The 17,139-nt window shown below is 41.6% G+C and overlaps 1 protein-coding gene across 1 annotated transcript in view; it reads left to right on the forward strand.

Annotated features, from left to right (window-relative positions):
• LOC117477012 (unconventional myosin-Ic-like) overlaps positions 1 to 17,139 on the forward strand; it is a 76,538-nt gene that overhangs the window by 46,238 nt on the left and 13,161 nt on the right. Inside the window, 4 exon segments of the mRNA XM_034123710.1 lie at positions 10,833 to 10,988; positions 12,645 to 12,760; positions 16,533 to 16,757; positions 17,115 to 17,134. Coding sequence (XP_033979601.1) covers positions 10,833 to 10,988; positions 12,645 to 12,760; positions 16,533 to 16,757; positions 17,115 to 17,134 — 517 coding nt within the window.

Raw genomic sequence — 17,139 nt, forward strand, 5'->3', positions numbered from 1 at the left:
GCTGCCGGGCTCAACCGCTTAGGGATGTCCCGCCCCTTAGCCTATCATGTACAATGTGTTGTAGCGCTAGCCAATAGGAGCGCTAGTGTTTAATGGTGATGTCACTATGTTCTGGAAGTAAACCAAGGAGCTTTTTCAGACCATTTACAAACCTATAGATCAGGAAAAGTAAAACTCCAATAAGCATAAAAAGGCCTCTTTAATAAAAAGAAAAAATCACCTTTTATTTTCTGTTATTCTATAGAATCAATAATAAAAACGCAAGTATTTAACCTCACATTTGCATCCATGAGGATTTGATCATTTTTTACGAGCGTTTCTCCCCTCCCCCCACAACATGTGTGAGGTGCGTTGCAAGAGAATGTGTGTGTGTGTGTGTGTGTGTGTGTCTGTGTCTGTGTGTGTGTGTGGAGAGAGATTCCTGGTTGTCATTTCTGCCTGCAGGGCGTCTGCCTGGTAGTTTACGTTGGGCTCGTCCTCTCTCTCTCCTCAGGCTAAAGCAACACTTTCTCTCTTCTCTGCGTCATGTCTGCGCTGTGAAGAGTTTTCTGAATGAGTCGCTAAACTTTTTCTCGTTACACCTGGATTGCTTTATGACTTGAACAAACATGGACGTTCGTTGGGGTCGGGTGAGTCTTGAAAGTGTGATTTTGCAGAATGAAAGTGAAGAGCAGTGAAGCATTCATGTCAGTTTCAGTGTAAACCTGCTGCAAATACTTGTTGAAGTGAAACTGCACTTCCTGTCCACTGTAGATTCATATATACTCTCTTTGTATACCTGTCGTTGTTTAAGGTGTTTCATATTAGTACTTTTAGATGTGTACATTTTGTAGCAATTTGTTCATTTAAAATCAGCTTTTGTTGGTAAGGTTGATCATATGGCAGCACACACTTCTCCACAATGTGTCACTTAAATTGTATTAGAGGTATAATTGTAGTGTTTAATGTGGCGTTGTTTGAAGTACTTGGACATATTACCTCCAGGAAATGACGTTTATTGGTGGTTGTTTGCTAAGTATACCAATACCTTTGGGAATTGAAGTTGTCTGACTCCTTTGACAGACACAGGAATTTATCTTGCAAAACTTGCTGCTGGTTATTTGTTTGTGTAATTGTTTGTTTGCATGTCCTTATTAAAGTAGTAAACAAATAAGGACAATATGACAACACTAGTGTTTAATACAGGATTGGTTGGTCGCCATAATGGTTGAACTTTCCACTATATCCACTCTCTGTTTCTCAATCATTGCATTGTTGTCGCTCATCACAATGTAAAGTATTAGCATGCTAGCATAGATCTGAAGCTGGATGTTGGCAGGAAAGATGTCTGCTAACGTTAGCAATTCAAGGCTTTACTGTCATTTGTACATTAGCTACCGTGTAGATATGTCAATGAAAATCTGAAGTCACAGCAAAAGTAATTCATGGCTTTCCAGAGAGGCATCAAATGTGAATGAAGTGATCTGTAAGCTGTGATAGTCGAGTAACAAGTCGAGAGCAGATCCAGAAACACCTCAAATTTAAGTGGTGATCTTAAACCAAGCCCTAAATTCAGGGTTTTGTATCCAAGTAAACAACAAATATTAATAGTTTGATTTGTATATCTACTTGTAAATTACATTACATGTTACTTGTTAGACGCTTTTATCCAAAGCGACTTACATACTCAGTACTGTGGACAATCCCCACAGGAGCAATTTGGGGTGAAGTGTCTCAGGGACACAACGACATGCTGACTGCAGTGGGGTTTGAACTTGCTACCTCCTGATTCAAAGTCCAGCACTCTATCCACTGAGCCACAGCCCCCCCTTGTTTTTCTTAAAGCAATATCATCTGGAGAGACTCTTGATTACTTTTCTACCTTATATTTAATTTTGCTTTAGCAACTTACAATAATGTGCAAAAAACCATGAAGATACAAACTCATAACAGCTAATACACTGAAGGTACGTTAGCTTCAAATACTGTAACGGCCCGTCTACACAGCAGCGTTAAAAAATCTTGAAACGCTTCTGCCCGATTCACTTTGAATGGGGTGACGTCACTTTCCCTCACTTTTCGCCGAACTGCATTGTGGGCAGCAGAGCGGAGATTTTCAGGATTTTCAAGATTCAAAGTTGAACAATGTTCAACTTTTGAGGCTGAGGTGGAAGCGTCAGCCAATCAAATCCCGTGTATGCAAATCTGACAGTTCAAGCGCTAGCCAATCAAACGGCGTGTATGCTGGGAGAGACATACCGCAGGTCATTTCCTCATATTCCAAAACATGGAGGAGAAATTAGCGGTAGGGAATCACCCGGTGCTTTATGACCAGTCCCTATTTACCTACCGGGATACAAACCGGAGGAGCCAGGCATGGAGGGAGGTGGCAGAGACAGTGGTAGGTGTTCGCCTGTTTGGGGAGTTTATATCCAGTTTACTTCAAACTGTTTTGCTTCGTATGTCGGGGGCGGGAGATTCATGTGATTGGTTGTTGGTGCCTTGCTCGCAAAAAATCCCCAAGCTTCAGATACGCCCACCTCCAAGATTTTTTTAACGCTGCTGTGTGGACGGGCCGTAAGTCAAACCATTTTAAGTGATGGTGCATTAGCTTCGACTAGGGGACACTAAAAATCTCCTAAACTGAGGCGAGGATTAACGCTTCTACTTCTAAGATAAGATAAGAAGTACTTCATTGATCCCAATTTGGCCATTTCTTGGTTTCCGCAGCATAAAAAGACAAGGCATTGCACATTAAAGAAATTAAAAAAAACTACAAATAAACAATCCAAAATGTAAATGTCTCAAATAGAAATAAAAATAGCATTTAAAAAAAAAAGAGAAAAGCAAAAGAAATTATTAAAAAATATATATTTTCAGCTTTTTTTTGCTCGATAATTCCATATATTTATAAATAAATCCCGTCAGTAGAGGGTTTTCAGTACGGCCGGCGCTCACAGAGCCTCCCTGCTGCAGGCGGTGTTGTTTCGGCCCTCATGGCCCCAGGTAGAGTTTGTTTCTCGCACCTGGTCGCTCCTGTCGGACGGCTCTGAACAGATCGAGTCTCTCGGGATGGAAATGTACATTTTCACGGCTCAGCCTGCAGGGGCGTTTCCACAGCAATCAAACAAACATGGGTCCTGTGCAACACTGTTCTATACATCCACCTGAGAACACACCTGGTGTTCAGAGATGAAGCTCACCTCTGTTAATACAGACATAGAAATGTATAGTAGGGTCCACTCCCAAGCACATAGAAACTGCCAGAGGCTAACTTGCATAACTGGCAATTTGCACAGTTAGCACCATTTAGCACATGTAGACACTAGTTTAATAATGGCTTGGCCGATTTGGACAGGTTTGGAGTGGTTTTGGAGATTATTGAGCATACTGAATCCATTTCTGACATTTTCAGGATCAAAAATGTCACTTTTAACCAGAAAGTGGTTGTATTTGTTGGCTGATTTTTATACATTTTAGGTCAATTTTAAAGTTTAAGGGGACTAAAAATGTCAGAACGTCCTCAATAACCTCGAAAACCACCGCAAAATTTGCCAAATCTGCCAAGCTATTTGTTAACTATTGTCTTCATGTAAAGGATTAAAGATTAAAGTAAACAGAATTAGTTATTGGCATTTTTTTTATTACATAATTCCCAATTTAGCTCAACATTTTCTCAAAAAATGGAACATGTTTTGTTGAAAAACATTGTTATATTTCTCAAAGTAAGGTGCTGCATGATCAGTTGTTGTGGGTAATCACTATCTCCTTTCCTTTGGTGATGAATGATCCTGTGTATCCTTAAGGAGACGATAAAGGAAGCATTGAAGCTCCTTTCCTTATCATCTACAGATTTGAACTTGTTTCATGACACTCAACTACTTCCGGGTCATTTCACTCAGTTAACAAACTTAGGAGAGACTTGTTTTGATGTAACAATATATATTCATTGCTAATACTACACAGATGAATGTAATGATGATTTGACCCCGTTGAGTAAGAAGGAAATATGTGAATGACAGATATAAAGACGGTTGAACGTGCGCTGAGCTTCATTATTATGACTTTTCTCACATGGAGGACATCCAGTCCTGAGAAAATGAATCTCAGACGTTCTTTTTCACATCATGCCTCTTCTCTTCCACCGGGCAGAACAGATGAGAATCAGTGCCAGCAGACGACTGATTCACGGTGGAAAAATGTCCTGCGTGTCGCTCTGCATTTCTTCACGAGAACCAGCCTCACTAATTATAGAAGTTTCACAAATCATGCTGGACTTTATTTCCTCCAACAGACCTTTATTCTCCTTTTTGCATTTTTACACTGGAGCGTTTCAATGTGCAAATTCAACTCCAGTTGGTTCACACGCTGTGGGAACGATGTGTTTCTCTACTCTGTTCAGTGTGAGGAACACAGACAGGATGAAAGTCATATAAAGTGGACACAATTCTCATTTAAAGCCTTGTTTACAGACTCTGACATCTGTATGAGGTCAGAAATGAGTATGTAATGTATCACTAAAATGGAAACTGAGCAATCTGGTGCCACTCAATGTTTTTAAAGCTCGGTTGGATGCTACTGAATCGGAAGCTGTTGGTACCTGTGCATGTGGATAGTATGTAAATTGTAATCCCTGTAATGCTACTGTATGATGTCCTTTTGTTGTTCTGTTTATGTTTTTAATGTTTCATGTGGAACCTACTTGAGCAGGTCTCCCTTGAAAAAGAGATCAATGATCTCAATGGGATACAACCTGGATAAATAAAGGTTTGAAATGAAATGAAATGAAATCACGATATGTTTTCAGATCAAAGAAATTGGTAGAACAAATCTCCCAGTATCTATTTTCTCACTTGGGAGATCCTGTATTTCCTCCTTTTCCATTCATTTATTCAAAAACAACACCTTGTCTTTGACACCAATGTCAGTTTGTAGGATGCAGAAGATAAAGAAAACAGCGTGCACCCAGAATCTGCACTTAAAATCGATTGCAAAACTACATTGCATTGTAAAACCTATAGGTGCTGTCATGGTGCGTTCAGGTGACAAAAAATGTAAAATATCCTTCTTCTATTTATCAGCTATTTTTAATATCCGCATCCCCAAATTAAGTCCTTAAAGAAGGTCCTGATGTCTGTGAAGCTGTAAAACATTGCCTTTTCATGCTTGAAAATAGGATTATACAGTTAATTTGCTACAGATGTACTAATCAATTACTCTTCTGACCATCTTAAACCAATAAAGACGGTACATCTGCTTTATGTATACACCCCTTGCTCCACAGATAAGAGGAGAGTGTCTAATTCCATGCTTATGTAAGATTAGATGTCGTTTCCATCTCATAATGACCCATCATGAGGTTGGTATGGCGCAGGGAAAGCAGCGGAGGAGGTTTACAGAAACAGTGGGACATCTGAGAGCGATGCAAAGGTCAAACTGCTTTTGTTTCTGCCTTTCTCAGCTTCTCATGCATCACTCCTGAAATATGTGCTGCGTTAGGAGGAGAGACAGGGGGATGGGACACTGGAAAGAGGAACAATTGGTGAAAAAATAAAGTGGGATTGATTGACGACAGCCTTGTAGTGCAGGAATGAGTCCTATTAAACCTAAACATGAAGTATTGTAGCACTTCCTGTTCCCCTTGTCTGGAGGTCAATGGATTTCTGAATGTGTTTTTGGTTGTAAAAATGGCTGTTGCTAACAAGTGTCTAAATGAAAACGTCATCACGCTAACATTAGCCGCCTTTAGCTTAGCGGTGGTGACGTGAAGTCATGTGACCGTGCTGTAGTTCCTTTATAGCCCAACATTAGCCACCTTTAGCTTAGCGGTGGTGATGTGAAGTCATGTGACCGTGCTGTAGTTCCTTTATAGCCCAACATTAGCCGCCTTTAGCTTAGCGGTGGTCACATGAAGTCATGTGACCGTGCTGTAGTTCCTTTATAGCCCAACATTAGCCGCCTTTAGCTTAGCGGTGGTGACGTGAAGTCATGTGACCGTGCTGTAGTTCCTTTATAGCCCAACATTAGCCACCTTTAGCTTAGCGGTGGTGATGTGAAGTCATGTGACCGTGCTGTAGTTCCTTTATAGCCCAACATTAGCCACCTTTAGCTTAGCGGTGGTGACGTGAAGTCATGTGACCGTGCTGTAGTTCCTTTATAGCCCAACATTAGCCCCCTTTAGCTTAGCGGTGGTGACGTGAAGTCATGTGACCGTGTTGTAGTTCCTTTATAGCCCAACATTAGCCCCCTTTAGCTTAGCGGTGGTGACGTGAAGTCATGTGACCGTGCTGTAGTTCCTTTATAGCCCAACATTAGCCGCCTTTAGCTTAGCGGTGGTGATGTGAAGTCATGTGAACGTGCTGTAGTTCCTTTATAGCCCAACATTAGCCACCTTTAGCTTAGCGGTGGTGACGTGAAGTCATGTGACCGTGCTGTGGTTCCTTTATAGCCCAACATTAGCCGCCTTTAGCTTAGCGGTGGTGACGTGAAGTCATGTGACCGTGTTGTAGTTCCTTTATAGCCCAACATTAGCCCCCTTTAGCTTAGCGGTGGTGACGTGAAGTCATGTGACCGTGCTGTAGTTCCTTTATAGCCCAACATTAGCCGCCTTTAGCTTAGCGGTGGTGACGTGAAGTCATGTGACCGTGCTGTAGTTCCTTTATAGCCCAACATTAGCCACCTTTAGCTTAGCGGTGGTGACGTGAAGTCATGTGACCGTGCTGTAGTTCCTTTATAGCCCAACATTAGCCGCCTTTAGCTTAGCGGTGGTGACGTGAAGTCATGTGACCGTGCTGTAGTTCCTTTATAGCCCAACATTAGCTGCCTTTAGCTTAGCGGTGGTGACGTGGAACATGTGTTTTTGGTCAAGGACACCCTTACGATGCTTATTTCAAGGTTAGCAAACAAAAATATAACATCTCTTTTGTGTTGCAATTTGTTTTTGTTCACATACACATCTGTACCTACCCTTTCAAAGCTCTTATTCATCAGAAACTAGCAGAGCGCTGTACCTCTTCAGGTCTCCTCATGCTAATCTGGCCTTGTTTGCTGCTCAGGATTTGGAAAACATGACGACGTGTGCTTTAGGAACCGGGGCGGGGGTCCAGTAGGTAGACGGAGGAAAGCCAAACAGAGAGAGTGGCATTATGAAACAATGAAGTAATGGAGAGAGAAGGGGAGAGGCTGAAACAAGTGCATGAGAGAGGGAATGTATAGGAAGAGGAGGGGAAGTTAGGCTCTGGTTTCTTTCCTCCCTGGCGCCATAACATTCGGAGGGTTTTGTAATGAACCCTGACGTCTTGATGTAAATGAGTGCGACCGCTAACAGTGATTTAACCTTTATGTTGCGTCTAAACATCAGATTCAGGAACAGGTTTGGTAGGTTGACACGTACGAGGAATTTGACTTGATGTCGTGGTGCATACATAAAAGAGAACTAGAAAAATATTAAAAATAATATAAAATATTGTAAAATGTCACAGAAATGGAATAAAATATGGAATAAAAATCTGAAAACAGATATTGTTGTACAACGTGTGCATTAATGTAAGGCATTATGCCACGCTCTTGTAATTCTTTCCTAGAAAATGTCCTCTGCTACACAGGAAGTCATATGTTTCCAGCTGTAGCAACAAAAGTGTGTGTTGAATTAGAAGAAAACGTATTTAAAATAGTTGAAATATGTTAGAAAAACCAAGGTAGAGAGGTCAAACGGCCATTATACTGTTTGATTGACAGGTGAGAAGTGTAGCGACTGTTGACAAGGAATGTTAGACACACACACACACACACTCGCACTCGCACTCGCACACACTCACACTCGCACACACTCACACTCACACTCTCACACACACACTCGCACTCACTCACACTCACACACACACACACACACACACACACACACACACTCACACTCACACACTCACACTCACACTCACACTCTCACACACACACACTCACACTCACACTCACACACACATACACACACACACACACTCACTCACACACACACACACACACACACACACACCACATACACTCTCACACACACTCACACACACATACACACACACACACACACACACACACACACACACACACACACACACATACCACACACACACACACACACACACACACACACACACACACACAGCTGCAGTTTCTTTGCTTTCTGTAGAAACGTGTGAGACAAAAGGTCACAGAGCTAATGGCGTCCAGCGGTGAGAGAAACGAGGACATATTGGATTCGGGACATTTGAGCTGACACGCTTGTAATAATAATACTTTAAAATATATTAATACTTGGGTCAATAATACACTAATTTAATACATTCATAGGCTGTCAGCCCCTATTCAACCTCCCTTAAAAGTCTGGTTCATTCGGCAACAACGGCAGCCACTTTAAGGCATATTTTTACTATATTTTCTTTGTTAACACGACATACTGATATACACCTGAACATCAGCAGGAGAGGACTCTTTAAAGTAGAGACACTGCATACTGATATACACCTGAACATCAGCAGGAGAGGACTCTTTAAAGTAGAGACACTACATACTGATATACACCTGAACATCAGCAGGAGAGGACTCTTTAAAGTAGAGACACTACATACTGATATACACCTGAACATCAGCAGGAGAGGACTCTTTAAAGTAGAGACACTACATACTGATATACACCTGAACATCAGCAGGAGAGGACTCTTTAAAGTAGAGACACTACATACTGATATACACCTGAACATCAGCAGGAGAGGACTCTTTAAAGTAGAGACACTACATACTGATATACACCTGAACATCAGCAGGAGAGGACTCTTTAAAGTAGAGACACTACATACTGATATACACCTGAACATCAGCAGGAGAGGACTCTTTAAAGTAGAGACACTACATACTGATATACACCTGAACATCAGCAGGAGAGGACTCTTTAAAGTAGAGACACTACATACTGATATACACCTGAACATCAGCAGGAGAGGACTCTTTAAAGTAGAGACACTACATACTGATATACACCTGAACATCAGCAGGAGAGGACTCTTTAAAGTAGAGACACTACATACTGATATACACCTGAACATCAGCAGGAGAGGACTCTTTAAAGTAGAGACACTACATACTGATATACACCTGAACATCAGCAGGAGAGGACTCTTTAAAGTAGAGACACTACATACTGATATACACCTGATCATCAGCAGGAGAGAACTCTTTAAAGTAAATCAAGATATTGTGCAGATTTATTCGGCTAGTTTTTGTGTTGTTTGGATAATCTCTTCCTCACTTTATTTTTCCCTCAGTGCTAATTAATAAGTCCTCTCGTCCCTCAAGCGTTCCCTTTTTAATTCTGCGTCTCTCGTCCGCTCTGTCCTGAGGGAGAGTACAGTACTGCACAGCAACAACAACCACACCTGCTGTACACTGACTCTCACTCTCCACCTGTAGCACAGATCAGCGTGAAAGATAAGATAAGAAGTTCTCTATTGATCCCGAGTTGTGATTTTAAACATTTTAAACATGGACGTGGCTGATATCCGTAACCTCATGCGTAAAACTCAAGCCTCTATTCTACAAAACGGCTTTCTGGGAAATCGTAATGATGACGGAAATGTGAGTTTTGCTGATTGACTGTCATTTAAATCTGAGTTGTCGGGTAGTTTTTGGGGGACGTTTACTCCTATGTCTAAGTGTTGCTCCTTTTTGATTTTCTACTAGTCGTTAGATCACTAAGAGGTTGTTTTAAAGACAACTTTGGATGATACACACATAGGATCTACTGTGTTTGAATGGATTTGAGGACTGCTTTTAGACGTGACTCTGCTTCTTGAAATGAATCTCAGGTGTTTTGTTGTGTTGACAAATCTGTGGGGACTTTCCTAAGTCGAAAGTGTTTTTTTTTGTTGATATATATATATTTTAAATGTTGAATTAAGTAGACATTTCATTTCAGGATTCAACTTATCTGAGATAAAAGATGATGCAAATTGAACCCTGCTCATTTTAAAAGTGTTATATTTAAAGTATTTATTGGGAATGTTGAAAATGAAATCAATATACGTTGATTATTGTAAATATACATTATGAAGATAACCATAAATAACCCTTATGAGATTAACTTATATATAAAGCTGTGAAAAATATTTGACAAAATCTCACACACAGAATACTTTATTCTCATTTGAATTGTATTTATTTGAGGAGGTTTTGATTCATGATCATTCAGTATAGTTTGATCTGGAAAAAGGAAATGCACAGTAAGAAAGAACAGACTCACATTGTATTTATTTATTTTTGCGTGGGTTATTTTGATTCATGATTACCTTATTTAAGATTATTTAATAGTTTGATCTGGTTGGTTTGTGCTGTCTGTGGCTCAGGGGGTTGATGTCGCCCTCGAATCACAAAGATTTTGGTTTGATTCCCTCGCAGACAACATGTTGATTTCATTCTTATTGTGTGTGTGTGTGTGTGTGTGTGTGTGTGTGTGTGTGTGTGTGTGTGTGTGTGTGTGTGTGTGTGTGTGTGTGTGTTGTGTGTGTGTGTGTGTGTGTGTGTGTGTGTGTGTGTGTGTGTGTGTGTGTGTGTGTGTGTGTGTGTGTGTGTGTGTGTGTGTGTGTGTGTGTGTGTGTGTGTGTGTGTGTGTGTGTGTGTGTGTGTGTGTGTGTGTGTGTGTGTGTGTGTGTGTGTGTGTGTGTGTGTGTGTGTGTGTGTGTGTGTGTGTGTGTGTGTCACCACTTCAAACGAGTCAGCCTCTTTGCTTGTTGTTTGATTGAACTCTTTAAATGAAGGATGTTTTCTCTCTTCTGAAACAACACGCCTCACCTCCTGTGTTTCCTCCTCAGGTGGTGGCCAGTGACGGGGTTCGGGCGATGATGGAGTCCGCCCTGACAGCCAGAGACCGGGTGGGGGTGTCCGACTTTGTTCTCCTGGAGAACTTCACGAGCGAAGCCTCGTTCATCGAGAACCTCCGAAAACGCTTCAAAGAAAACCTCATCTACGTGAGTCAAAGTCAAAGTCAACTTTATTGTCAATCTTTGAGTTTGTGTGTACAGACAGAGATATCGAAATACTGTTTCCCACAATCCAGAATACAAAATATGTATACAAATATGTATATCCTATATATATATATACAATCAACAGACACATTTATACATATGCACACATTAAGACATACATAAAAGCACAACAATCAATATATACAAAATAACAGTCACTTCAATATCTTTGAGAAATGTACATTAGTGCAAGATGTCCATAGATGGCAAAAGTACACGCATCCTTTCCTCAAGTAGAAGTACAGATACTCGTGTTTAAAAAATACTCTGGTGAAAGTAGAAGTACTGACTAAACTTCTTTACTCAAGTAAAAGTAAAGAGGGCTTTGAAATGTCCTTCAGTAAAAAGTACCCATAACTAGCAGCTGTTTTAAAGAGTACCTGACCTCCCTTTATATTAATAGAACAATAATGTCATTGTTAGCTAATGAATGTTTCCATGCTGAACAACGGCAACATGACAACGTTTTCATTGGTCCCTCTTCTTTAGAGAAGACCAGGAAATGATGGATACACGGATCGTGTTCAAATCAATAGGCACGCAATGACTCTAAATAATAATGATCACGCCACCAAACACACATTCAAACTAAAGGAACCAGCCTGTTTGGGAAATGAGAGAAGTAGAAAGTACAGGTATTTGTGTTCAACATGTAAGAAGTAGAAAGTACAGGTATTTGTGTTCAACATGTAAGAAGTAGAAAGTACAGGTATTTGGGTTCAACATGTAAGAAGTAGAAAGTACAGGTATTTGTGTTCAACATGTAAGAAGTAGAAAGTACAGGTATTTGTGTTCAACATGTAAGAAGTAGAAAGTACAGGTATTTGTGTTCAACATGTAAGAAGTAGAAAGTACAGGTATTTGTGTTCAACATGTAAGAAGTAGAAAGTACAGGTATTTGTGTTCAACATGTAAGAAGTAGAAAGTACAGGTATTTGTGTTCAACATGTAAGAAGTAGAAAGTACAGGTATTTGTGTTCAACATGTAAGAAGTAGAAAGTACAGGTATTTGTGTTCAACATGTAAGAAGTAGAAAGTACAGGTATTTGAGTTCAACATGTAAGAAGTAGAAAGTACAGGTATTTGGGTTCAACATGTAAGAAGTAGAAAGTACAGGTATTTGTGTTCAAAATGTAAGAAGTAGAAAGTACAGGTATTAGTGTTCAACATGTAAGAAGTAGAAAGTACAGGTATTTGGGTTCAACATGTAAGAAGTAGAAAGTACAGGTATTTGGGTTCAACATGTAAGAAGTAGAAAGTACAGGTATTTGTGTTCAACATGTAAGAAGTAGAAAGTACAGGTATTTGGGTTCAACATGTAAGAAGTAGAAAGTACAGGTATTTGTGTTCAAAATGTAAGAAGTAGAAAGTACAGGTATTTGTGTTCAAAGTAAAAAGTCGTCAGAAAAATAAGTAGTGGAGTTAACTAACTACCAGAAAAATGTACGTAACTAAGTATTTGTACTCCACTACTTCCCATCTCTGATTATTTAATTCTAAAATGGAGCAACTGTCACAAAGCCCTATTATCCCCGTGTGATATATGAAGTATTCAGATTTTAATGTATCATGTGATGCATGCTCTCTCTCCTCCAGACGTACATCGGGTCGGTGCTGGTGTCCGTTAATCCTTACAAAGACCTGGAGATCTACACCAAGAACCACATGGAGCGATACCGCGGAGTCAACTTCTACGAGGTGTCTCCACACATGTGAGTACACACCTCTGCACACACTCTTTAGAGTAGGGATGACGTATTTCTGGAGTGGACCCTGAGGGCAGCATCTCCCTTGTACCCTCCATTAAAAAACTATGGGATTTCTCCATTGGAATTTGCAGAAAAATAATCTCTGCAGCAAACAATCATTTATGATATTTACACGTTTTGTTCAGCAGGATAATCTCCACATATTAACACCACTTTATGATTTCTGAAGTAAACAGCTTCCTATAAAGGAACTACAGCACGGTCACATGACTTCACGTCAGCACCGCTAAGCTAAAGATGGCTAATGTTGGGCTATAAAGGAACTACAGCTCAGTCACATGACTTCACGTCACCACCGCTAAGCTAAAGGCGGCTAATGTTGGGCTATAAAGGAACTACAGCACGGTCACATGACTTCACGTCACCACCGCTAAGCTAAAGGAGGCTAATGTTGGGCTATAAAGGAACTACAGCACGGTCACATGACTTCACGTCACCACCGCTAAGCTAAAGGTGGCTAATGTTGGACTATAAAGGAACTACAGCACGGTCACATGACTTCACGTCACCACCGCTAAGTTAAAGGTGGCTAATGTTGGACTATAAAGGAACTACAGCACGGTCACATGACTTCACGTCACCACCGCTAAGCTAAAGGTGGCTAATGTTGGGCTTTAAAGGAACTACAGCACGGTCACATGACTTCACGTCACCACCGCTAAGCTAAAGATGGCTAATGTTGGGCTATAAAGGAACTACAGCACGGTCACATGACTTCACGTCACCACCGCTAAGCTACGTTTTTTAATTCACAGTCTCTTTATAAAGTTGATTTTCTCATCAGCCCATCTCTATCCATAGTAAACAGCATGTTGTTTTCACCTCTTGATGCTTTGTGAGGCGTTTTTCCCTCGAGGATGACCTCACACTTGCTGCACCTGCTTCATGCATGTTGTCACAGTGTTTACCTGCAGTAATATTTGCTCAGAGTCAACACGCTACGTAATGCTCTCCCTGTCAGTCAGTCAGGTCACGAGAGTTTGTAAGGAACATTTTCCACAGGAATGATGAGGGAATTCCCTTAAACCCTGCAAAACAATCAGGAGCATTATGTGGACTCAAGAAGTGGCGTCACCCTTTCTCAATGGCTCTCTCTCCCCTATGCCAACCATGGGAGTTTTATATTCTGGTCAGGATCCTCTCTATAGTGCACCTGTAGAAGGTCAGGATCCTCTCTATGGTGCACCTGTAGAAGGTCAGGATCCTCACTATGGAGCACCTGTAGAAGGTCAGGATCCTCTCTATGGTGCACCTGTAGAAGGTCAGGATGCTCTCTATGGCGCACCTGTAGAAGGTCAGGATGCTCTCTATGGTGCACCTGTAGAAGGTCAGGATGCTCTCTATGGTGCACCTGTAGAAGGTCAGGATACTCTCTATGGTGCACCTGTAGAAGGTCAGGATACTCTCTATGGTGCACCTGTAGAAGGTCAGGATCCTCTCTATGGTGCACCTGTAGAAGGTCAGGATCCTCTCTATGGTGCACCTGTAGGAGGTCAGGATGCTCTCTATGGTGCACCTGTAGGAGGTCAGGATGCTCTCTATGGTGCACCTGTAGGAGGTCAGGATCCTCTCTATGGTGCACCTGTAGAAGGTCAGGATCCTCTCTATGGTGCACCTGTAGAAGGTCAGGATGCTCTCTATGGTGCACCTGTAGGAGGTCAGGATGCTCTCTATGGTGCACCTGTAGAAGGTCAGGATACTCTCTATGGAGCACCTGTAGAAGGTCAGGATGCTCTCTATGGTGCACCTGTAGAAGGTCAGGATCCTCTCTATGGTGCACCTGTAGTCAGGATCCTCTCTATGGTGCACCTGTAGAAGGTCAGGATCCTCTCTATGGTGCACCTGTAGTTAGGATCCTCTCTATGGTGCACCTGTAGAAGGTCAGGATCCTCTCTATGGTGCACCTGTAGTCAGGATGCTCTCTATGGTGCACCTGTAGAAGGTCAGGATCCTCTCTATGGTGCACCTGTAGTCAGGATGCTCTCTATGGTGCACCTGTAGAAGGTCAGGATCCTCTCTATGGTGCACCTGTAGTCAGGATCCTCTCTATGGTGCACCTGTAGAAGGTCAGGATCCTCTCTATGGTGCACCTGTAGGGTCATCGGACATCGCACGCTCACTGCTTGATAGCGCGCGAAGGTCCGTTTACGCCGGTTGTTAAACAACATCGTTATGGGGAAATGCAAGTCTGCGTCCAAATGGTTGGAAGATAAGGAGGAAGGACAATCAATACTGTATATAGTCAATGTGAGGTAAAGTGTGTCACCAATGTAACCGGTTAGAACTCCAAGTGGCGATGAGGTCTTAACATATATGGAAAGGGTCTTAAAAAAGGTCTTAAAAGGTCAATTACATCTGACTTCAGGATTCCTGCATATACCCTGTATAATGCAACATCATCTTTTAACGTAAACATTAGGGGTGGGGGAAATAATCGATACAGAAGAGTATCGCAATACTTTCCGTGGCGATATTGTATCGATACATTTAAGCTACATCCATATTAGCATTACTTTAGCATACCATTAAACAAGTGAACTTCAAATAGTTAGCAAAGTCATAATACAGTATATAAACGAATTGAGACACAAACCACACGTTTATATTACAGTTAACACGTTAATATCTGTACTTTATCTCCGTTCTTTTTCTCCGTCAAGTTTTTGCTTTGGGAACAGTAACTTCCTGCTAATAGCGCAAAGTCGCCTTCTAAATAAAAGCATGTCTATATAAAACAGGAAGTTAAGACATGTATACAATTGCAATGAAAGTAGCAAAAACAATGCCATCTCCTTTTCAGGTTCAAAGAACACACATTGGGTTATTCACATAAACTATTCATATTGCAAAGACATTTTTTAACCAGGAAGGGAAGACGGACATGGATATGAGCCATGTGATTTGCAATATACCGTATCGCAACACTATCGTATCGTGGCTTAAGTATCGCGATAGTATTGTATCGTGGGGAGCCTGGTGATTCCCAACACTAGTAAACATAGAGCCACATGTTTTCTCTCCCTCCGAGTGGAAAGAGATATGATCTCTGGCACATAGAGGAGGGGGGAGACGGTACCAGGCGAGAGTTTCCTCCCCTTCAGAGGGATTCCCCTGAACAGAGAACCATCAGAGCTGATGCTTATCCTCCAGGAATTAGTCTGGTGTCAGAAACGAGTCGAGAACAGGCTGAAACAACAGAGAGACGTGTCTGAGAGATGATCTGTTACTGAAACACTCTGAACACACACACACACACACACGCACACGCACACGCACACGCACACGCACACGCACACGCACACGCACACACACACACACACAATGAGAAGCTATCTTATGATACCTTCACACTGACACTCAAGTTTTCCAAAACATGTTGCTGTTTTTCCGCAGTGATTTGTCAGGCCTCTAAAGATCCTTAAAAAAACATCAAATTATTAAACATTTAGGGGTTTAAAGGTCTTTAAGGTCTCTGTTAGTGTACCGTTTTATTATTATGCTGCTGTGTTTATTGTATTTTTGTAACTCTGGCACAACAATTTCCTTCGGGATAAATAAGGTCCTATCTTATCTTATCTTAAAAATGGAAATACATGAAAGTTTTAATGAAGCGTCTGTGTTCTACTTCTTCTTTGGAAGCATTGGATCTGAATGAGTTTCAATGTAGACGTGTAATTAAATATAATAACGCCTAACCTCTCTGTCCTGTTTGCAGTTATGCGGTGGGGGATAACGCGTACCGCTCCATGAGGACGGAGAGGAAGGACCAGTGCATCCTGATCTCTGGAGAGAGCGGCGCCGGGAAGACCGAGGCATCCAAAAAGATCCTGCAGTATTACGCCGTCACCTGTCCGGTCAGCGACCAGGTGCAGACCGTCAAGGACCGGCTGCTGCAGTCCAACCCTGTGCTGGAGGTCAGGAAACACTCATTATCTGTTCTGTACTAATACTGCTACTAATACTACTGCTACTGCTACTGCTACTGCTACTGCTACTACTGCTACTGCTACTGCTACTGCTACTGCTACTGCTACTGCTACTGCTACTGCTACTGCTACTGCTACTGCTACTGCTACTACTGCTACTAATACTACTGCTACTGCTACTACTACTACTGCTACTGCTACAGCTACTACTACTACTGCTACTACTACAGCTACTGCTACTACTACTACTAATACTGCTGCTACTGCTACTACTGCTACTAATACTACTGCTACTGCTACTGCTACTACTACTACTACAGCTACTACTGCTACTGTTACTACTACTACTACAGCTACTGCTACTACTACAGCTACTACTGCTACTGCTACAGCTAC

The sequence above is a fragment of the Trematomus bernacchii genome, unplaced genomic scaffold (assembly GCF_902827165.1).
Source record: "Trematomus bernacchii unplaced genomic scaffold, fTreBer1.1, whole genome shotgun sequence".
Lineage (NCBI taxonomy): Eukaryota > Metazoa > Chordata > Actinopteri > Perciformes > Nototheniidae > Trematomus > Trematomus bernacchii.